Source organism: Phaseolus vulgaris, chromosome 9 (genome assembly GCF_000499845.2).
Source record: "Phaseolus vulgaris cultivar G19833 chromosome 9, P. vulgaris v2.0, whole genome shotgun sequence".
Classification (NCBI taxonomy): Eukaryota; Viridiplantae; Streptophyta; class Magnoliopsida; order Fabales; family Fabaceae; genus Phaseolus; species Phaseolus vulgaris.
Window position 1 is genome coordinate 31218496 of NC_023751.2, and position 24158 is coordinate 31242653.

Below are 24158 nucleotides of genomic sequence, written 5' to 3' on the forward strand. Positions count from 1 at the left end.
ATAATTAAAGAATATATTTAATAATTAAAACAGATATAATAATATTATTATTTAACAAAGAAAAGCAAAGAAGCAGGGTATGCAGAAATGCAGTGGGCCATCGTGAGAAGCATTGATTGGGCTATTCAACTATTATAAAGTCCCAAAAATATAATTAAATAAGGGTGGGCTAAGCCTTAGAAATAAGGGATGGGAAACATAGACCTAAAAATCAACCTAAATATTTTCTTAGAAATAAAATAAATAGAATTAATAAGAAAACAATAAGAATGGACCTGGGAGTCCAAATACAAATCCAAAAGTGAAACCCTATTTTTTTCAGAACCCTATTTCGCGAACCAGTCCCAACCAAACCCTTCTCTCGATCAAAAATCTTGTCCAAGGTCCAATTGCCTTCTCGGGTTGGTTCGAAGCCCAAACCTCTATCTCTCTTTCTCTGCAAAACCCAAGATCTCACTTCTTCCGGCCCTGAAGCTCGGTTTCCGGGCTTCCGGCTTCCAACGCCGTCCATCGGCGTCTTCACCGTTAGTCTTCCAATCTAAAACCTGGTAAATTCATTTTCCCCTTATTGTTTTTCTTTGGATTTACATGATTCCATTGTTGCTGTTATCCACAGGCTCTGAGTATTTTGAGATCATCCTCGATGTTCGCTAGATCGATCCTGAGGTTGCACTTATTGATATAGTTTATGTTTTTTTTTTAAAAAAAAATTGTGCTTTGGGTTCTACCCCCTTACTGCTAGAGTAGTTTTATGTGTGGGCTCTGTCACTCTGTTGGTAGTGCTGCAAGTGAATTTGTTGGGTAGTTTTATTGTTATTTGCTAATAACATGACAATTCGCATTTTTTGTACTTACGTGAATGAATGGTTTAATTTAATATTTCAAATGTAAAAACATAGAGTAGGGTGAAAAGATAAGTGAAAATAGGTTTTGATACTAGGGGAGTATTTTATTAATTAATTGTTAGTATAGAAATCATATATGTAAGTGTTTTTTCTAATTTATAGTAATGTAATTGTATATCTGGAAAATTATGCTTGATTGTAATTCACCATTAATTAGTATCTTCTTCGTCTTCCAGGTGTTAGGCAGGATGGTTGATACCCTGGAAGGAGACCAGGTGGTGTCAGTTGTTGGTGATGATGCTCGGCCCAGCAATGATTTAGCAGAGTCTGAAACACTGCTTGACAGTAGTGTGGAAAAGTCTGATATTGAGGCGAATAAAGATCTGTCCAGTTTGCAAACACAGCCTCACAAGGAACTTCCAGCTTCTGAAACACTGGCTACTAATGATGAAGCAGTGGCATTGCCCAATCAACATTTGAGTGGCTCTGAAGAACACTTGATTGACCATTCTAACAATGCTGAGGCCTCACAAAGCAGTCAGACAGTTAACACTGAGGCACCACCACCCACTGACGCCAACTCTGAAGTTTTATTTGAGTGTCAGTTGGTTAGTTCTGAAGCCCCAGCAGGTCTTGATGAGAAGGCTTCGCAATGCAGTAACCAGCAGGTGGATACTGAGGCATTGCTAAACCATAATGTGGGTAATTCTGAAACATATACTAGTAATAGTAATGGTGAGCTTGTATATGAAATACAGCACAGTGATGAGGTGGTTATGTCTGAAACAGTGCAAGGCCATGAGGGGATCATGTCCGAGACTCAGCAAAGCAATGAGGTGATCATGTTTGAGACACACTTCAACAATGGTGCCAACATGCCTGAAAGTCAGACATGCAATGACGAGGTCATGTTGGAATCTCTGCCTGAAAATGAGTTGGCTGCTGCAGCAGATCCAATCAATCAGCCTTCCCATTGTGAAACTAGTCCTGGTAATCAGTTCACAAATCTCCATATGATTCCTGAAGATCAGCTGCCTCAACCTGAATCTCTGCCTCACTCAGAACTCCTACCCAATTCCCAAATGCCTCACTCTGAATCATTGGTAGATGATCATCTCACAGACATCAAAGTATTATATCACAATCATCTGACCCATTATGAAACACACAATCATCCTAACCATTCCGAGGCTTTATCCCACAATCAACTTTCTAACACTGACGTATTCTCCCATGATCAGCTGGTCAATTCCCAAATGCTATCTCATTATGAGCTGGAAAATAGTGAAACAATGCACCACAATCAGTTAGTCAATTCTCAAGCAAACTATGAAATAGCTATTTCTGATGCCATACCCAGCTACGAGATAATAAGTGCCGAGACACCACTGAACAATGAGGATCATATCTCAGAAACACAGACTCCTAAGCGGAGGAAAAAAAAGTCTATAGTCTGGGAGCACTTCACAATAGAAACAGTAAGTCCTGGATGTAGAAGGGCACGGTGCAAGCAATGTGCTCAAACTTTTGCGTATAGTACAGGTTCAAAAGTTGCTGGCACCAGCCATCTCAAACGCCACATAGCCAAAGGGACCTGCTCAGCTCTTCTACGCAACCATGACCATAATCAATTGGCCTCATATACTGTACGAAATAGGGGAAGTGGGGCTGGAAATGCTAGCAATACACCTAAAAAACGATATAGAACCCCCAGTACCCCTTATGTCATTTTTGATCAAGATCAATGCCGCCATGAGATTGCTAGAATGATTATTATGCATGATTACCCCCTTCACATGGTTGAGCATCCGGGATTTGTTGCATTTGTTCAAAATCTGCAGCCACAGTTCAACATGGTGACCTTTAACTCTATTCAAGGAGATTGTGTTGCAGCTTACCTGATTGAAAAGCATCATCTTTTGAAGTATATTGTGGGATTACCTGGGCGTGTTTGTTTGACACTGGACGTCTGGACATCAAGTCAATCTTTAGGTTATGTATTTATCACAGGATATTTTGTGGATCATGATTGGAAGTTGCAAAGGCGAATTCTCAATGTTGTATTGGAACCATATCCTTATTCAGATTCTGCACTTACCCATGCTGTTGCTGTTTGCCTTTCTGATTGGGGGTTGGAGGGTAGGCTATTTTCTGTCACTTGTAATCAGGCTCTGAGTAATGTTGCCCTTGAAAATCTCAGGCCATTACTTTCTGTGAAGAATCCACATATCCTCAATGGTCAGTTGCTAGTTGGTAATTGCATTGCCCAGACTATAAGCAGTGTTGCAAAGGATTTGTTGGGTTCAGCACAAGACTTGATCAATAAAATCCGTGATAGTGTTAAGTATGTGAAGACGTCAGAATTACATGAGGAAAAATTCTTGGAGCTGAAACAGCATCTTCAGGTTCCTAGTGAAAGGAGCCTTTTTATTGATGACCAAATTAATTGGAATACATCATATCAAATGCTTGTGGCAGCTTCTGAGCTAAAGGAAGTTTTTTCGTGTTTGGACACTTCTGATCCTGATTACAAGGGAGCCCCTTCAATGCAGGACTGGAAGCTGGTTGAAACCCTCTGTAGCTACCTGAAGCCACTTTTTGATGCAGCAAATATTCTTACTTCAACAACTCATCCCACTGTTATCACCTTTTTTCACGAAGTTTGGAAATTGCAACTAGACGCAGCTCGTGCGGTTACGAGTGAAGACCCCTTCATTAACAGCCTTAATAAAATTATGCATGAAAAGATTGATATTTACTGGAGAGAGTGTAGTCTGGTTTTGGCGCTTGCAGTAGTTCTGGATCCCCGTTTTAAGATGAAGCTTGTTGAGTTCAGTTTCACAAAAATCTATGGTGATGATGCTCATTTATATATCAAGACTGTGGAAGATGGAATTCATGAGATGTTTCATGAGTATGTAGCCCTTCCACTGCCACTAACACCTGCATACACTGAAGATGGATGTTCTGGAAACCGTAGTAAGATGGAGGAATCTCAAGGAGATGCAATGTTGTCTGACAATGGTCTGACAGATTTCGATGCCTACATCATGGAAACTTCTAGCCAACAGATGAAATCTGAGCTAGATCAGTACCTTGAAGAATCACTGTTACCGCGTGTTCCAGACTTTGATGTATTAGGTTGGTGGAAGCTAAACAAACTCAAGTACCCTACTCTTTCCAAGATGGCCCGGGATATATTATCTGTTCCGGTTTCTACTGTTGCTCCCGATTCTGTGTTTTATTCAAAAACCAAAGAGATGGATCAGTATAGGAGTTCCTTGAGGCCAGAGACAGTGGAGGCCATTGTATGTTCTAAGGACTGGATGCAGTATGGAACAGCTGAAGCTTCTAATGCGCTTGTGAAAATGGTATTCTAGTATTCTAGAGTTTTTTTTAGGTTATACCCCCGTACTATATATAGTATCTGGTGGAATTTTTATCTGAGTTCATAATTCTACATTATTAAATGTTAATTTGGATAACTGGACGCAAATATGCAGTTTGTAACGCAGTTTCAGATTTAGAACTAGTGCCCATTTGGTTGATACATGTATCTATAATTTTAGTCTCTTAAGTTGTAGTAATAATTTCTTCCTTCTTAGATCGTGGCTTTTGGTTGAACAACCCGATAATCTAAATCAATTAAATTGGTTTGAAATTCTAGTTTAATTAAATCTAATTTGAATGAAACTAATTTTGATTGATTCGGGTATTAGATTTGTAATTTATAAATTTAGTGAACCAAACAAAATTATGTATTATTCTTTTATAATGTTTTTATTATTATTTAATTTATGTGAAAGTTGTTTGGTTCTATATTTTTTTTTCAAATCTTAAACACTTGAGAAGCAGTGCATGGGCATGGGGTGTTAGAAATGTCTAAAATGTTAATGAATCCCCATGGGTATGGGGTGTTATAAATGTCTAAAATGTTCATGTTTTGAATTTTAGATTGGGAGATTTGGAAACAAAATGAAATGTAGTCCTAGTAATCTAGAATGTATTTTTGAATGGTGTAATTTGAAAATTGTATGTTTGAATTGCTTATTTGGAAAATATTTTTGGATTGTGTACTTTAGATCTGGAAATGTATATGTATTTTTGAATTATCCAATTTAGAATTATCCAATTTGAAAACATATTTTGAATTAGACAATTGGTAATGTATGTTTGGATTATACAATGTGGAAACATATTTTAGATAGTGCATGCTTAGATCACAGAATCCATAAACATATATTTTATTGTATAATTCCGAATACATTTAGGATGGTTTAATCTAAATTAGATTTTTGGATCCAGAAAAATATATCGTACAATTTGTATTTCTATATTGTAAAACTTATAATATATTTTTTAACTGGATTTCACAATTCATAGTAGATTTTCAGGTTTTGCAATTCATGATATGTTTTTTTTTTCTTTCCGGGGGTTGCGCATATGCTTTACAACAAAATTATGATGTAAACTCTATCATTTGGATAGACCTAGAACAATGCATATAAGAACAACGCATATGCAGGCCCTCTCTACAACAAAATTATGATGTAAACTCTACCATTTGGATAGACCTAGAACAACACCCCTTCAAAGTGTAATGAAGGTCACTGTTGTAGGTCATGGTCCTTTATGATCAACCATAGACCTCATCCAGATAATTCATAATATTTCTACCCACGGATAATTTGTATAAAGATGCAAAACAAAGGTATGAAGTTCCTACAAGAGATATACTATTAAAATATAAAAATAAATAATTTGGATCCATTCTCACCATTCAACACCAAATAGTGAACATTTGTGAGGCAAATTCTGCACCTTTATTGGTTCTTCTTGCAACTCCATATAATTTTAAAATTTCAAAACATATCCTTTGAGCAATATGTAATATCTTTCATTTGAAATGTAAATATTGAATTGTACATATACAATCTAGTGAGCAACTCTATATCTAATTTATCTTTCGATTGTAAAATCCGGTATTTACATTTTAAGGTGGAGGTGCTATATTGAATTGTACAACTCTATATCTAGTTTATCTTTCAATTTGTAAAATTCGGTATTTACATTTTAAGGTGGAGGTGCTAAATTTGTTAGTTTGTGACATGAACATAAAGCATGATACAACTAGTTCATCTTTATCAAAGCCCAACTTCCTCATGATTTAAAGAAAAATCTAACAACATGATCATAATAAGCCTTGTTAATGTTGATATTAAAACCAACTTCTATAGTTTTCTTATCAAGCATTGTATTATGCATTTTCATATTTTTAAATCTAAAACTTGTCCCTGAAAAAATATATTATGGATTGTATATTTCGGTATATACTTTTGGATATTGAAAATATATTTTGGAATGTACAAATCCAAAATGTATTAATATATTTTAGATTGCACAATTTGGTATGTTTATAGAATCGAAAATACCTTCTAGAATGAATTAATGCATTTTGAATTGTACATACCAAAAGGTATTTCTAGATTTGGAAACATATACTAGATTGTGCAATTCAGAATGCATTGGATTATACATTTTGAATGGTTTGTCTTTTCGAAAAATAAGTTTATAAATAATGAAATTGAATACAAATGCATCTACTAAAATTAATCATGTGTATGAATAAAGTCATATACACAAATAAAATGAACAGTCTGCATGATAAAGTCAATCATCTACAAGACTAATATATAATATATGTATGTAATTTCTAACATAGGAGAAACACTTGCATCCTTTAACATGACCATAGACGTAGCCTCCACATAACAATATGTAGATCACATTATGTCTACAATTGGTATGGGACAATCATCTTGCAATTTCACGTGCATTATCGATAAGTAGCTGATGATATAATATAAAACATGACCACACATTACAAAGTTTTTGAACAAAATGTGAATTGTGCATATGTCTTATGCAGAGTGATTTCTGTGGGATACTTACTTCGTAACGATATTCAACAATAAATACACTAAAACATTGTATTTACTAGCAATCACGTAGGCACTAACTTCCAAAGATATTAATGTTAGTTAGAGAATCATCAATAATGACGTTGTTGGTTATGTAAGTCCTCCATACTATTTTGAAGTACTCTCTTCACGCTACAATGAGCTTACACATGTCAAATAACTTATCTACTTTGTCAAATATTTTGCTTTATTGTTGGAATTTCATCTTTATGTTAACAACCACTACTAAATAAATCAATTTTTGAATTAGAAACAAAAATACAAGAAATTATAATAAATGTTAAAATTCAGTACATCTCAATTTCAGGACGTGGAATTTGGAATACAAAACACGTTTCCAAAATAGAAAAATGCTTTTAGAATGTAGAAACATATGTTTTTCATATTCTACATTTTGGAATACATATGGATTGTACAATCCAAAATGTCATCACATTGTACATTCTAAAATTAAACATGAAACATTAACTCAAATGACTACAACAACCACTACACAGCTCAACCAATGTCATTACCAAATACTACCAACAACCACTAAGCACAATAATCACCGCATCTAATCACTACTAGCCACCACATACACTACAAATGTTAAAAATTTCCTTTTTACTCATATCTGATCATTTATTTCTAAAAGAGCAAAGTTAACTTTTAAAATTATATAGGGTGAATTTTTTTTAAGATAGTTTGGAGTTATTTACAAGAACTTTTGGACAAGATCATGTAACCAAGTTACAAGGAATTATTGGTCACAAATCTTTCAGAAGGAAAATCAAATTTAGAAAAAAAAGTAGATTTGTATAGTAATTATAGATGAAAATAATATAAAATCCATCCGAGAGGATAAGCTCAAAGATATCATTATGAATCTCTTAAAAATGCTGATAATTTTTTTTTAAAGCTCTATTGGACCTTTTCCTAAAACTAACGTATTTCTTTTCATATGCATCATCTTATACATTTAAAAATTTCTTAGGTGTAATAAACTTTAATTTAATTAAATTTTTCCTTCTAATAAAATTCATGCAATAATCTATACCATCTATGCATAATTTATTCTAGTTTTGTTTATTGTATTTGAAGTATTCTCTTATATTATACCTTGCACAATTGGATATATTAATAATATAACCTCATAAAAGTATAAATCATGAAACTAAAAAGTATTCAACACACAATTTACTTTAGACAAATAACTATATAACCATGATTTTCTACAACCATGATTAAAATACATTAGAAATAAGATCAAAACCTTTTTATATGTTTTAACATAAACAATTAACACGTAGTTTAATTTTTTTCTTTAAATATTTTTAAAAGTCTATATTATTTTTTCAAATTTAGTTAAAGATATTGCCTTATAATTTACTTTGTAAGGTGTTAATATTTTTTTCATGTGTAACTGACTCCCAAATAATTTGGTTTTAAAAACTATTTTTTTTCTATAATTTCTTATCTATTATTTTGAACAATTTTCTCCATTTTGTTGTCACGATGACACATATATATGATTCTTATATAAATTCATTTTATTATTTAGTACTTAAGAAAGTTCAATCATTTTAGTTTTGATAATATAAAGCTTTATTTTTTTTTATCATGGTTATCATGGTTTTGTCATGAGGAAATAATATATGAAATATCATGTAATTTTGCAATATAAAAAACATTTTAGAGATAGAAAGATAAAATGAAAATATTAGACAAATTACTAACGTATTTATGCCATATTTTTTTTTCACATTTTACAAAACAGAGTATTGTTTGTAAGAAGCACACAATATTTTTTAGCAAAAGGCAAAAGAAGTAGTTCACTTATTTTTTTTTGTTTTTTATGACTAGTTATGCTACCATGATGATACCACTACAAGCTAAAACTTTTCCAATTACAAATCTTTACATGAACTTTGTTTATTTGTGCATATCCTCATGGTTGATAGTTATTTTGGGAAACATTTTAAACCTTTGTGTTGTGAAAATCTAGAGACACTTAATGCTAAAAAAAAAACTTAGATGCAAGTGTTGTAAGGTTTAAAGAAACTGATAAAATAATTAGTTGTAACTAAGATTTAGCCTCTAGAAATCTTTTTGTACAAGGAGACAAAGTTTGGGACAAAATAGTATAAAAGTTTAGGTGCACATGCCAAAGTGTTGTAACTAATTTTAGTTTGTGCATGAAATGAAGAAAAAAGAAGTAGTAGAATGAGGAAGAGTTTGTATTATTTGTAGATAGAAAATACTCAAAATAATTTGTTTTTTCTTTGAATGTGTGTTATCTAAAGAGGTTGGGCATGAGTTGAAATGGTCACATGTGCAGGGTTGAAGTTGCAATAAAACAATGGTGTGAGCATTGACCAATGAAGCAGCAGGTGAGGTGAGGAGAGGAGAGGGAACCATTCAACTAACTGCTCCAGCAACCTTCAACCTCAAGCCAAAAGCTTCACAGAATCAAATCATAACAACTAACTTTCTGTTTTCTTTCTGCAACATTAAACCTCTTTCATGCTGGCCTCAGACTCCGGCTCTGTGCTCCGACCCAAACCCCCTATACCCACTCGCCACCCGACCTGGTTACTGTTCGGCCCTTGCTGCTTCGATCCAGGATCCAGACCCGCCGCCCCCAATCTCACCCTTAAAATGGAACTGCTCCGCCGAATGGGCCGCGGCTGCTTCAAGGCCGACGCTGACGCCGGCGGCCGCAACTTAGTCGAAGTCGGCAGCCGAGACTTATTCGACGCTGCCGCCGCCGCTTCGCCCAATTCGGTCCCTCGTCACCTTGTTATTATGGTTAACGGAATTATTGGGAGGTAACGTTTTACATTTACCTCTTTCCATGTCTATGGAATTTCATTCTCACTGTAGCATGCTTTGCGTACAATTCAACATGGGAATATTTTTTAAAATCCAAATGATGAAAAACTTAAGAGTGAGAAACTCCAAGTTACCCCGTTAGGTTCTGTAATAGTAAGTAGCTTCTAAGGGCATAACCACACTAGTGGACATTAACCAAGTCTTAAAAATTCAAAAGCTATCTCTTATTAAAGAAGTGCTAAAAGTTTTAAATTTAGAATTGGGATCTTGTATAAGAATCCGAACTTAATAGAATTATTTAATTGTATAATTAAAGTACTCTTTTAAGTGGTAAAAAATTGAAATATAATTAAAAATTATGAAAGTAGAAGTTTTATGAGTTCTCACAATCGCAACAGAATCTGAAGAAGAGTGTTAAAAATGATACAACGTGGTGATGTCAATTTAAAGTTTAAGTAAAATAAGAAGTCTTACAAAAATGCTAGAGATGCAAGGAAAGTAGGTGTAATTAGTGGATAGAGAACGATGGTAGTGTAGTTAAAGCTGATAGGTCAATGTAATCATTCCTAGTATTTAACTGCTTTTTAGGGCTTTGCTCTAATCTGGTGTCCTGATTTCTTTTTCTGTTCCAAAATAGGAATCCATTATAATTGTTGTAGTTTATTTTTATATTTTACTTGTATCGTTTTTTATATTCAAACTTCACTTTTAGATCAATAATGGATTGATCCAGCAGAATTCTATCTCTCTACTTGTAAGTTATGGATGATTGGATTCTGTGTTCATTAGATATAATTCAGTTTCATTATCTTGTTTGTTTTCTGTGCATGGACGTTCATTAGATTTTTGGTAATGAATTCTGTGGGTGATAATATTCTATGTTGAGTGGATATTAAGGTAAAATGTACCTTGATATTTCAGTGCCTCTGATTGGAGATATGCAGCAGAGCAGTTTGTGAAGAAGCTTCCAGATAAAGTAATTGTACACCGTAAGCATTCCCATCTCCTGTCAAAATTTAGTCTTTTGTTTTCCTCTGCATCTAAAAATTTAACTTTTTGGGGAAATTGAAATGCATTATATCACTGCATTGTTAATTTTCTAGTTAGATTTTTGATCAATTTGTAAATCAGTGGTTGTGGGACGACAAATGGATGGTTTCAAAGGTATAGTTTTGTTGGTCGAATGAATTCTCTCAGTCTTTCTCTTTGATCTAGGTCTAAAATATCTTAAACAAACTAAAGATGTTTGGTTGAGGAAATTTGTCAACTTTTTTTTTTCTTATTTTCTTGAATGTTAAACCATCATGCTTATTCTTCTGATTCTATCCCTGGGGTTGTCAAGTCCCCCAATCCTTCACTTTTATTAATTTTTGCATTGTTTATAAAGAAAAACATTAATTGCATTTGTTTGATAATTTGTGGACAGGCAGTGAATGCAATTCTTCAAAATTGACATTTGATGGCGTTGATACAATGGGTGAGAGGCTAGCCGAAGAGGTACTTTGTAATATGATGATTTTTGTTGTCTCTACACATCTTAATCTTGCATTCATACTTCACTTAATTTTCATGGACTGTGATGGCTTTGCAATGAATGACTCAGTCATTTCTAAATTTTTGGTTTTAATTCATAATTCTGCAGGTATTATCTGTTGTTAGACGTTGGCCAGAGGTGCAGAAGATATCTTTTGTGGCACATTCTCTAGGAGGCTTGGTGGCAAGATATGCTATTGGGAGACTTTATGATTATTCTTCAACATTGACACTTGTTGGTACCAGCCGAGACTGTTTCAGTGAAGAGAAGTCAGAATATTCAAAGCAATGCCTTGAACAGAGTTATGAAGCCAAAATTGCTGGGTTAGAGCCCATGAACTTTATAACATTTGCAACACCACATCTTGGTTCAAGAGGAAACAAACAGGTAGCTTAAGTTTGTTATGAACTGTAGCTGCAATATTCTGTGTCTTGTTACCAGACTTAAATCTTTTGGCATTTCAACTTTATTTTCCGAAATAGGTGCACGTAGATGGCATTTGAGTTCAATTAGTGAAATCATTACATTTAGTTCCTTCTTTTTTCTTGAAAGCCACGTAATTTAAACTCCAAAATTGATTTGGTCCATGTGATTTCAGTGCTTCCACTGGAGATTATTATTATCCTAGGTATGTCACTTAGCATTTAGTGTTAGTTTATAACTGATGTGTGGCAAGAAAGATATTTTTCCACTGAATTTGTATTGGCTGTAATTGTATATATTTTCCATTAGATATTGATGAGCACTCAAGCACTCCTTCAAATGTTCTACTAATGTAGCAGAGCCAAGCCACTTAAGTATTTTACTGAGCAACCCATACTTTTTGATGAGGAACCTAAGCACCTGATAATATCCATTTCCTTCTTAACTATCTTCAAATGTCTATGTGGTGGAAGGGTATTGAATATGGATATATGAAAACATACCAAAGACCAATTACTTCTTTTTGCAATTGATATAGAATCTTATGCAAACCAGTGTGTTTATTTCTGTTTATTGCCTTTTCCATGAAGTAGTGAATAAATTTGTGTTCAAAATGTAAAAGTATTGAATTAGTAATGTAAGAGAAAAAAGAGTTTTCACATTTTTCCCTAACTCACTTGCCTTGATTAGTGGTGCTATGAATTTTCCTAAATATTTGTGTGTGAACAATCATAAAACATTGAGTTGCAGTGAATCTTTTTAATTTTTTGTGAAATAGAGCTGTTGTGAAACACCATTGTGTTGTTTTGTTAGTTCGATCATTGATTCAATGTTGGACATGAAGTACATACTCGGCTTGCAATATGGTCTCTTACTGCTTTATCATTTGGTTCTTGTAGCTTCCTTTCCTTTGCGGCCTTTCTTTCCTTGAGAGAAGAGCATCCGAAACTGCACATCTAGTTGCTGGAAGATCTGGGAAACATCTCTTCCTCATGGACAATGATGATGGAAAACGTCCTCTGCTACTGCGAATGGTTAATGACTCTGATGATTTAAAGTTTATGTTAGTATTAAAGTATCAATTAAACTCATCAAAATGCTAATATTCGTTTTTGTATTAGTTACAATCTAATTGTTTGTGATGATATAGGTCAGCTTTACGTGCATTTAAGCGTCGAGTGGCGTATGCAAATGCAAATTTTGATCGTATCCTCTTTAAAATTTAGGTTTTAAATAATAATTCATCTTTGACAATATATGATTATGCCTGATGGATCTGTAGTCAACCACTTATGTCAAAGTTAGTGGCAGCAGTTTGCATGTGCTATTATAAAGAACTTGTAGACAGCTAGCTTCGTTATCATCTTGGCTGCAAAATTAGTAATTTACCTGAAACAGTATTGGCACAATGTTGCAGACAGTTGTTTAGCATAAAGAAATGCTTTTCTTCTTCTGATATTTCTTGACCTGTCTTTAAGATATGGTAGGATGGCGCACCTCATCAATTCGCCGTCAACATGAACTTCCAAAGGTATAGCCAAACCATTTGATAATAGGTTACTTTAATTCTTTAATTGATCTCAGGGACTAAATCTTGCTCCTTGTGTTGTGCTAGTCCAATCTTCTTGTCATTGATGAGAGATACCCACACATTGTTTATGTTGAAGGAGAGACTGCTCATGACATTCACAATAAAGCATCTAATATTGGAGGCCAAATAATTGACTTAGAAGGTTATTCCCTTATTTTAAAAAGGCTTTATCAATTTGGTAATATAACATTGACGCTGATTCATGTTGTCTTTCTGTATTGCTCCTGCTGAACGATTTAGTATCATATCATTTGGAAGATGATGACTTTTATCTTAGATTTGATGTTTAGGATTGTATGTGTTCTTCTGATTGATATATAGTAATAGTGTTGACAAAAAACTTTGGAAGAACCACACCACAAAAGCTAGCCATTGTGGTTGGAAAGTTTTACTCCTTTACAAACCCCACAGTTAAATCCCATTCGATGTGGTACCCTAGTCTTATACATTTCAATTGAATCTTAACATTCCACCCACATGTGCTATTGCCCTAGTGCCAACCCAAGTTGGGTGTGCATTAGCCCTTTCATTAATCCCGGACAAATACTGCAATGCTAGTGTATATCAGTGCTGCTCAGTTGCAGTTCAGAAACATTGTGAAAAGGCTCTAATACCAGTTGATAATAATAACCTTGGGAAGATACATAATAAAGCTAGCCAATGAAGTTGAGAGCCTAAACCCCAAACCCCACACTAGAATCCATGACTTATGTCCGGTACTTGAAATTGGTTCCTAAAAGGTGCCTATCGTGAATCAATGGAGAGATGGATTGCCTGAAAAGGAACAGTGGAAAATTGGGAGCGGAATCCCTAATTTCCTCTTGGAGAACGAGGTGTAACTTCAAGGAGGTGGATACTAATAGGACCGTAGACGCTTTAAAATTAGTTACAAAGTAGTTAAAGTTGTTTAGGTTGTTATAGTAGCAAGGGCAAGAGCCTAACTTATATAGTTAGAGAGAGGACAAGGATTATTGTCTTTAATTGTTGCTTTAAGGAATTGAGAAGTTGCTCATTGTGGAAAGAGGAAACCCCTTGGAAGAAGAATTAACTCCCTGTTCTGTTCAGATTTGATTTGATTTCCTTCATCAATAAATTAATAGATTCATTATTTTTCTTTCTACATCTCATACTACTGTTCAAATCTTCTCAGTGGGTTTGTAGCAGAAAAAAGGGGAAGGGAGAACCATAGCGCTTACGAACACCCTGGAGTTTATAATGTCATACCTTTTTTTTTCTGTTTCAGGATTTCATTTGTAAATTCATCTCTGATTTTGTACCCATATTTTTCAAGATGCAGATGGTGGAATTCTAGAAATAAAATTTTCATTCTTTTCCTAATTTCTGCTTCTGTTGTATTAAAATATCATTATTTTTCATTATGGTCACATTTTTTCTATTAACTTTACACACCTTGGTCAAACATATGCCTAGCATTCACTTTATTTAATATTTTCATTCTACATTTGTCTCAGTGGATACACTCGTCTTAGTTGCACCAAATATACCATAGTATACTGTTGGGCTGCCAACCCACATGAGTATGAGGCCCAAACGTGTGACTATAAAGCCTCACGGGTTTAAGGAATATTATAGACTGTAGGACACCTGTGACCAAATTATGTTCATGCTTTCCTGGAAGGGACTTGTCTGAGCCAATTTTCCTTAGGTTACTCTATTTAAGATGTATCTATATGAGAAAGGCAATGAATGAAAAACGAGTTTCGTAAATTTATCTTTTATTTTCAATCTGTCTTCTATTTTGCAACCCTGGACCTAGCTTCCTATTTCTCCCATACATTTTGGTGCTTTTATTGCCACCACCATGTATCCAATAGCACAGCTAAGGATATGGAGGAAGCGTTGCAAGCTATCACCGTAGGCCCGCTCAGTTGCAAACCCATATCAACAATCAAACAACAACTAAATGATAGTCAACACTCCCATATTCAACAACGCCATCAGTCCTTCTAGTCTTTTCTCACGGACTTCAACGACCATATCCACCTCATTTTCCCATTATCATGATTACCACACCTCTTTCCATCTCATTGTCTTCAACCATTTGCCTAACCTCACATGTCACACTTCAAAACCAACGCCTAGCACCACCACCATCCCATCCACCACCGGGAACGTATCACTCTTACCAAGGCCTACACCACAACTTCCCTTTTACCCCTTTTCAGCCATACACATGTTTCACTCGTCGTTTTCCTCTTCACCACCGCTACTTCGACCACCAAAATTCTTGGCTATATTTTCGGTGTAATCGTCATTACCCTTATTGATACTAGAAGCTCCCACAACATCCTTCAACCACGTATTGCTACCCATCTCAACCTTTCCACCATACCCACTAAATCCTTCTCCTTGATGGTTGGTAAATGGTGCCCACATAATGTTCTGGGTTTGCCCCAAAGGGCACCTCCAAACTACAACAAACCTCACCATCCTTGTTTCCTACTACCTATTGAAGGTGAAGGTGTTGACATTGTATTGGGATTGGAGTGTTTGTCCACTTTGAACAACATATTTGCCAACTTTGCCAAACCTAGCTCTTTTTTTTTTTCTCATAACAACACCCTCTTCACGATTCTTGGCCAACATACACCCAATCCCACCCCTTCCACAAACTACTAAATGACATTTACTACACTCTAACTTAGTTGCATACCTCTACTACCTCACCTTCCAACCCATATTCTTTTTATTCCTCATCCACACAGTTCCCACTACTCTTAAGTCAAAGACCTCGAAATGCAAACCATTCTCCATTCGTACCCCACCCTTTTCCAACAACCCATGACCTACCACCTTGTTGCCCTTGCAATCACCATATCCCTTTAACCCTACTTGACTTTGGATGCGATGAAAAATAAGTGGGTTCTTGGCTCTTGATGTATACTTTATATATTTCGAAAAAAAAGGAAGAGTATACATTACAAGGAAAAATATATCCTATAACACTCAACTCTAGACTAGGTACACACACCCAAAAAACAACTCTATGAAAGTTGCATAATACAATAATAGTCTTAATTTTAATACTCTCCCTCAAGTTGGAGCATAAAAATTGTATGCGCCAAGCTTGGAACATGTAAAATGAATTCTAGGCCCTATCAAGGACTTAGTGAAAAAGTTTGCAAGTTGGTTGTTAAAGTTGATAAATCTTGGTTGTTAGGATTGGTAAATCCAATACAACGTTCCTTGGACATTGGCTTGTTTGTTCCTGATAAAATGACAATCAATCTCTATGTATTTGGTCCTTTCATGAAACACAGGGTTGAAAGCTATATGAAGGTTTCCTTGATTCTTGCAATTCAATTTCGTTTGTTCAACTTCACAAAATTTCAACTCTTGAAGGAGTTGTTTATTCCACACAAGTTCACAAGACATAGTCCTTGTCTTGGAGTCTTTTTGATTTCCAATGATCAATGTGAGGATTCTGCATGAATTGACAATGACTCCAATTGCATAAGAAATATCAGGTTATTATATTGCCATGAATGAGTTTTTCCATCAACCACTTGTACCTTTCTAGATTTGAAAAAGTTTCACCTTGGTCCACCATCAACTTTTGATTGCATCCATAGGCCTACAAGCTTGCAATTTTCCAACCTTGTCTCGTCTAGAATGACAAAAGTACATTTTTTGTGTGAAATAACAACACCTTCCTGTGATTGAGTCGCTTCCATACCCAAAAAATATTTCAGATAACCAAGATCTTTAGTTTGAAAAATGATTGAATAAGTGCTCCTTTAGTTGAAAAGATCCTAGTAACATCATTCCCTATGATAACTATATCATCAACATAGACCATTAGATAAACACTTCCTAGGAGAAATATGACAATAGAAAACTCAATGATTTGCCTCAAATTGTTTTAATCCAAAACCTTGATTGAGTTTACCAAAATCAAACTCGGGGTGACTACTTCAAACCATAAAGAGAGCGATGTAATTTACACACTAAACCAGACTCTCCTTGAGTAAAAATTCCAAGAGGTTGCTCCATTTAAATTTCCTCCTCAAGATCACCATGAAGGAAAACATTTTTATGTCAAGCTTGTGAAGTGGTCAATGGAGAATAACAACCACTGCAAGAAAAAGCCTAGTTGTGTTGGTCTTGGTCACAAGAGAAAAAATATCATAATAGTTAAGTCCATAAATTTGTGTATATCCTTTGACCACCAACCGGTCATTAAGGAAATCCACTTCACCACAAGGCTCAATTTTAACAACATAGACCCATCATCATCTAATTGTCTTCTTTCCATAAGGAAGAGGAAACAAACTCTCATGTGCCATTGCTTGCAAGAGCTTTTCATCAATCATGACTTGTCACCATCTAGGATGATCAAGTGCCTCATGAGCAGTTTAGGAACACTGATGGCAAATGTAGAAAAAACAAAAGAAGAATAAGGTGGAGACAAACAATGATAATTCATAAAATTATAAATAGTATATGGTTACGAGTACACTGGATACCTTTCCGAAGAGCAATAGGCCAATTTGAAGTGGAGTTCTCTATGTCTTACGTTTGTATGTAAGGAGAGGTGGTGGAGCAATGTAAAACTGGTTTTCATTTCTGTTGGAGTTAAAAGAAGCCGAAATCATTAGAGGACAAAAAGTTAGAACAAGGAGAACTTGTTGAATGGACAAGAGTTTCCATGGAGGACGAGAAAAAGGGTGTGCCTTAAAAAACGTGACATCAACTAACATATAGTAGTTTTTGGTAGTTGGAGAATAGCATTTGTATCATTTTTTAAGGCGAGAACATCTCATAAAAACACATTTAATAGCCTTTGTAGAGAAGTTTTCTAAATCTAGAGACAATTATGAACAAAACAAGTACAACCAAATACTTTGGGAGAGACATGAAATAAGGGATCATTTTGGAAAAATAACGGATCGAGGAATTTGATTTTCATGAAAGGAAGACATTATATTTATTAAAAAGCAAGCAACGAGAAATGAATTACCCCAATGATGTACAACAACATTTGTATTCAACATTAGAGAGCGTACAATTCAACATTTGTAGTGTGAGGACAGGTTGACTAATGTAAAATACTTTGTGAGGATAAGAAGGAGAAAGTTAAGTAGAAAAATATTTTTTAGCATTGCACTCTAAAAGACTTTAATTTTTTCCAAACTGGTTTTTAATCTTATTGAAGAAGGACATGAATATGGACATAAGTTCATATATGTCTTTCATTAAATAAACCCAAGTACAATGAAAAGTTCATCAACAAAGCTTAAAAAGTATTTAAGGCCAAAACATGTGACACAATTGAGTCCCCAAATATCTGAATGAATGGTGGAGAAAATTAAGTTACATCTTTTTTCTGTTTGATTTGGAATTGATGACCTAGCATGCTTTCCTAGTACATGATTCACATTCTAACCCTTGAAGTTGCTCAATCCTAAGAGCTATCATCTTCAACTTCGCTAGACACGATCATGCAAATGCTTTGGGGTTGAGGTAGCAAAATAAGACATAGGTAGGCTCGTTTTCAAATAGTAAAGTCCTTGTGATTCATGCCCTTTACCAATCAGACGATTCATACCAAGTTCCTGTATGACAAAGGAATCAAAATTTAAAGAATGAGTTAATTGGCTTAGAGACACAATATAGGGACAATGTGGAATGTACAAGATACAATCTAGATTTAAAGGAGATAAAGGGACTTGACTAATTCCTTGAGATGCAACTTTGGATCCATTAGCTACAATAACAAGGTGGGGAATTGTTGGAGAAGAGAAAAAAATATATTGAAGAGCTATTTCCAGAAATATGATTTGAGGCACCTAAGTTAAGTATACATGGACCTAGACCTTGTACATATTGAGAAATACAAGTATCAAATTGATGGTGAAATACTTGGTACTAAAGAAGATTGACCTTGATGGTGAAACTCTTCAAATTAAGTGTCAAATACTCTTGGTACTCCTCATTAGAAAGTTTGGACTCTCCTTTTCCACATTAGATTAATGGGCTGTCTTGTCTGAAGAACCATGCAAGGAATAGAAACTCTTTAAAGTACGGCCCATTCTTGTGCAATATGTGCATTGAGGACGTCCACTCCGACCACCATGTCCTCCTACTCAGTTGGTATGATCTCTCTTTCCTCGCAATGCTACCATTGTTGATGTTTTGACAACTCAACTTTTAACAAGGTAGGCACCCAAAGAAGTCTATTGACTACGCTGTCCATTGAAGGTATGTGATCCCTGGCTAAAATTTGGTCACATACATGATCAAAATCGGAGTGTAGACTTCTTAGAATTAAGATCATGTATAACATCAAGTTTTTTGTTGATATCCTCCAATGAATAAATCACAAGAAATCTCTTTAATTCTTCTATTGCAACCCAAGCCTATGTTACATGTGAGATCGTATCATGATTGGTTTGTGTGAGGGAGACCACTCTTTGAGTTGCATCAAAGAGATGTTGAATGTCATTAGCAAAATATCCTGAACCTTATTCTAAAAAGAAGAGCATGTCTAAGGATCTGAGTATTTGTAAGACATCATGTTCAATTGATTGCCATAAAACAACACATTACAGGAAGTCCAGATTTTTCCATTGAGGTTTATCTTCATTTAGAACAACATTGACTTCTTTTTCCAAATGGTCTTGGTATCCTTGACTAAGGAACCATAACTCCACAAACGTGGATCAAGATAAGTAGTTTTTCCAATTGAGTTTTGTCATGTAGTAGGAGTAACAAAAAAATAAGCATAAATATAGGTCATTCTAGAGACAAAAGCGACAAACAAATTTGAGGAGAAAGGGAAAAACCCTATGTTGTGAGAGGAGAACCTTGACCAGCTATTTAAGTGTAATGAACGAAGAGGACAAGGGTAGAAACACGCCTTGAAGAGCCTAACGAGACGAACGATGACGGTCTAATGTGATTGCAATACCAGGAAGGTGACACATGGGACACACGTGGCGCATTGTGCAGCTTTTGGTCATGCGACCTCCAAGGTTGGGTTGAGCTCCTCGAGGCTCACCAAATACTATCATCGCTAGACGAAATGATGGCATATGGCATCCAGAGATAGAGAACAGAGGTGGTCCGGCAACAAAGCTCTTGATATCAACTTGGATCTTGATTTGATGAAAAATCATTGAGTTCTTGGCTAAGCTAATGTATGTTTATATATATGGAAAAAGGAAAAGTACATTACAAGGAAAAATATATTCTATAACACTTAATCCCTAGACTAGGTACATAAGCCCAAAAAACAACTTTGCGAAAGTTGTACAATACAATAATAGTCATAACTTGAACAATCCTCAAACCTGTCTAGTCTTTGTGAAGCCTTGTTACCCTCACTCCCAAAAAGAGGCGATTGTGGGTTTCATCCTTGAAATGATAGAAGATAATCCCGTAATTATAGGGCATTAAACATAGTGATCATTAAGCATAAATTCCCTATACCCACAATTGACAAATTGTTAGTTGAATTAGGCGCAACAAAGGTCTTTACCAAAATAAATCTCAAATTAGGTCACCACCAAATCCATCTCAACCATACGGACTCACAAAATGGCTTTTACAACTTGTGATGGACACTATGAATTCCTAGCCATGCCTCTTATGCTTTAGTAATGTTCCATCAACATTTCAATTTGCATAGAATGATCTGTTGAGACCATTTCTAGTTGGTTTGTCCGTATTTGTTTGATGACATTCTTATTTAATATCCTTCTCGATTTGCTCATTTATCCCACTCATGCTTGAATTTAGATTTACTTGTTACTAACAAGTTAAATGTTAAATTATCTAATTGTATATTTGGTATTATGAAGTCTCCTACTTGTTCCACATCATATTCGATAGGGGTGTCTCCCCAAACCTGGAGAAAGTGCACTAGTATCATGTGGATTTTTCTCATAAAAGAAAAATCTGAAGTTTTTCCTTTATGTGTAAATTCTTTCATATGATACACACAATTTGGGAAATCAATTAAATGTTTGTGTTGTAATAATGGGAGGAAATTTGAATGAGATATTCTCTCTTCAAATACCTTAGTATTATTTTTTTCAAGTCTTGTTTAGTTCCTGTTATCTTTAATCCTTAGGCTACAGTGTAATTCCTATTGTTCTGACTTTTTTATATTTTCCTTATATAGAGGAGATGATAAGGGGGCTCAGTCAGGTATCTTGGGAGCGTGTGGATGTTAGCTTTCAGAAAAGTAAACAGCGCTACATTGCTCACAGTACAATTCAGGTAAGACTGATGGTAACTGTTATATCCAAAAATACAGGGTTACTAAAACTTATTGAAATTATAATGTCTTGAGCATATTTCAATTTTTTTCCCCTATTTTAAACAATAAACAGAGCACATACAATAGAGTATGAAAAACTTGATTGTCTAAAACTAAAGCTGAAAACTAGTAACACATCCTCTACTATGAATTGATACTTATTGAAACTTAAATCATGTAGGTCTCAATCCCTATTTAATGAGTCTCACATGTGATTTATGAGTAATAAATTTCAGCAAGTAGTTAACAGCGTCTTCTCGATTCCAAATATAAATCATGAGGGCATATGGACTGGGAAAGCAAAATGATCTGGTCTCTGGACTAAACCTGATGATCTTAAATAATTATAGTTTGGTTGGAATTCTTGTTTGGTAAAACCTATGAAATATCAAAATAGCACTCTGGTTTTTATGATATCACTGCTGTCCTTGGTTTATGATTCTCAGTTTCTGGACTGTTGCTTGTGCCACATGTCAGAGGCACGGGGAACTATTATGGTTACGAAAGTATTAACCATGGCATTAATACATCTGATCATAAAGACTCCAGTTTTATGAGTCTGCATGGTTGTGTATATAATTTTTTTTATACATGTTAATCACTTTTGGCTTTACATATTAGTTTTCCTGTAACAGATTTTAATATCTCCTCTCACAATTGTTGAGAACAGTTCTTTAAACCTACAAGTCATTATGTATGACGATACCTCGAGCTTGATGTTCCTTGTTTCTTTTTCTAATTTTTTCTAGTGTTTTTGCCTTGGTCCCAGGTGAAAACATATTGGTTGAATTCTGATGGTGCTGATGTGGTTTACCATATGATAGATAACTTCCTTCTTTAGCCTTTTTGGTGAGTAAATCAATGTTGTGAGCAATAGTTGTAATCTAATCATATATCCCCTCTATTATGTCTTGCAACGTAATGGATGAAGATTTGTTGTACATTGTATTGTGGCATCGGAAGTAATAGCTTCGTTTGAGAGCACCTTCATGTAAATGAGGACTCTTATTTAGTAATTTTTGTTTATATATTGATGTTATTGACAATGTGATATCAACACGATGCTTTATTTTATTCTCTCCATAGTCTATATTTTCTGTTTGATATCTAAACCCATAACCGTGATTTGATTTTAAAAGCTCTTAACAGCAGGCTTGGAGTTGGTAACTTGAAAAAGCTGTTAGATTGCTCTGTCTCCTGGTTGCCTTTTAATTCTGGGATGATATTTTATCAGGGGTAAACATTTCAACTCATTAAAGTTGTACACATTAATGTACCACATGCAGATTGAGTAAACTTAACCCAAACAGAAATAGTTCTAATATTTAATTTTAGTTTTATAATAACTTTTATATGTAATATGTTATTGATTTTAATATTCTTAATATATTTAATGAATAATTACATTGTTAAGATTAGTTCTATTTTTTCTTATTAGTGAATGGTGTTGCACGAATAGCAAACAATGTAAATTTTATCAACTGTGGATTCATAATTTGTGATGTTTTTCACCACCAACATTTAGTATTGTAATTTAATTTTAAATGATTAGGAAACTGACAAAACCAAGTAAAGTAAAAGTGAAATAAAAAAATTATAGTAATTCAAAAATATCAACTTAAACATAATATATATATATATATATATATATATATATATATGAATATAAATTTTTACAAGAGGAGAGTTGAAAATACAATTTTTATTCTTTTTCAAATCTTACTCCTTTACCTATATCTATATTTGACCATTTTCAAAGTAAATTCATCATAGCTCACAATACAAACGAGATATGTAAGGGTAAGTTATTGAAATACATTTTCAACATACAAATAGTATATAAAATAAGATATTTTAATCCACAAATATCAATTATTCATTTCCTTTAATTATAAACGTATAATAATATAAATCACACATGGATCTATATAGTTAAGGATGTTCAACAAGCAAAATATCAAGTGATGCTTTTCAGAAGATTGGTATTAAGTATGTTCTATCAAAGACTGACATTTGATTCAATACACAACCTAAGAGAATCGATCAGGGTAAGTTTATAACAACTCAAATTGTGAATCTACATATGGTTATGGGTAAGAACTCTTTCCATAACTTTTCATCACCTGATAGTCTATGTGACTTAGATCATCGGTAAAACAAAAGAATCTATGTTACAACATAAGTGTTAATATTTAATACACAAATCAAACAATAGTTCACATATTATCCCATATGTGTGACCACAAATTCATACAATTCTTATCGGTCACAATAACCATTTTCAAATAACATACATGATTTAAACAAAAACACAAAATCAATTAAATATACAACTTAATATTCATTTCACAATTAAAATAAACATTCATATACAATTCAATCCATTGAAGAAACAAAAAGAAAAGAAAACAAAAAAAGAAATAATTTTTTTAGCTTGAACAAAAATCTGACAGAGAGGGTTGATTTTCAATGCTATTTTTGCTTGAGGGGAAACTTTTTTGCTTGAGTAAAAGTTTATTCATTTGAGTGAAAACAAGGCTCGAAAACAAGGTTAAACTGGCTATTCTTGCTTGAGTCAAAAATTCTTAAAATGAGCGAAAATATCAGTAAATCAAACATAGTAACATAATCAAATAATTTTTTCAAAGATATTTTCAAAAACATTCTAATAATACAACTTCTAAAC

General features: G+C 34.2%; 2 protein-coding genes and 1 non-coding gene across 9 annotated transcripts; 2 read left to right on the plus strand and 1 right to left on the minus strand.

Annotated features, from left to right (window-relative positions):
* Positions 1-236: 236 nt before the first annotated feature.
* On the plus strand, positions 237-4449 carry LOC137822856 (zinc finger BED domain-containing protein DAYSLEEPER). Of its 6 annotated transcripts, none has more exons than XM_068627867.1 (4): positions 347-524; positions 617-666; positions 1082-1543; positions 1635-4449. In XM_068627867.1, exon 4 carries the CDS (start codon positions 1655-1657, stop codon positions 4223-4225), a length of 2571 nt encoding a protein of 856 aa, XP_068483968.1. In that variant the 5' UTR covers positions 347-524; positions 617-666; positions 1082-1543; positions 1635-1654; the 3' UTR covers positions 4226-4449. The 6 variants fall into 6 exon arrangements, with proteins under 6 accessions (XP_068483963.1, XP_068483967.1, XP_068483965.1 ...); XM_068627868.1 differs by having other exon boundaries at positions 440-548; XM_068627866.1 differs by lacking the exon at positions 617-666 and having other exon boundaries at positions 242-548.
* Positions 4450-5350: 901 nt separating this feature from the next.
* On the minus strand, positions 5351-5510 carry LOC137823251 (U1 spliceosomal RNA). Its single transcript, XR_011083104.1, has one exon. It is a non-coding gene; the product is annotated as a U1 spliceosomal RNA (small nuclear RNA).
* Positions 5511-8984: 3474 nt separating this feature from the next.
* On the plus strand, positions 8985-22887 carry LOC137822857 (uncharacterized). Of its 2 annotated transcripts, none has more exons than XM_068627870.1 (11): positions 8985-9636; positions 10562-10629; positions 11067-11137; positions 11283-11561; positions 12497-12660; positions 12748-12803; positions 13076-13128; positions 13213-13330; positions 21335-21432; positions 22242-22321; positions 22622-22887. In XM_068627870.1, the coding sequence occupies exons 1-10, from the start codon at positions 9332-9334 to the stop codon at positions 22311-22313; spliced, it is 1284 nt and encodes a 427-aa protein (XP_068483971.1). In that variant the 5' UTR covers positions 8985-9331; the 3' UTR covers positions 22314-22321; positions 22622-22887. The 2 variants fall into 2 exon arrangements, with proteins under 2 accessions (XP_068483971.1, XP_068483970.1); XM_068627869.1 differs by having other exon boundaries at positions 9084-9636; positions 22625-22887.
* The last annotated feature ends 1271 nt before the right edge of the window (positions 22888-24158 follow it).

Excerpts from the sequence above, each read along its gene's own strand:
- LOC137822857 (XM_068627870.1), top strand. The coding sequence starts at position 9,332 with ATGCTGGCCTCAGACTCCGGCTCTGTGCTCCGACCCAAACCCCCTATA. Across the intron at positions 12,804-13,075 it reads TGCAAATGCAAATTTTGATC|ATATGGTAGGATGGCGCACC; the intron begins GTATCCTCTTTA and ends CCTGTCTTTAAG. Across the intron at positions 13,129-13,212 it reads GTCAACATGAACTTCCAAAG|TCCAATCTTCTTGTCATTGA; the intron begins GTATAGCCAAAC and ends GTGTTGTGCTAG.
- LOC137822856 (XM_068627862.1), top strand. The coding sequence starts at position 1,094 with ATGGTTGATACCCTGGAAGGAGACCAGGTGGTGTCAGTTGTTGGTGAT.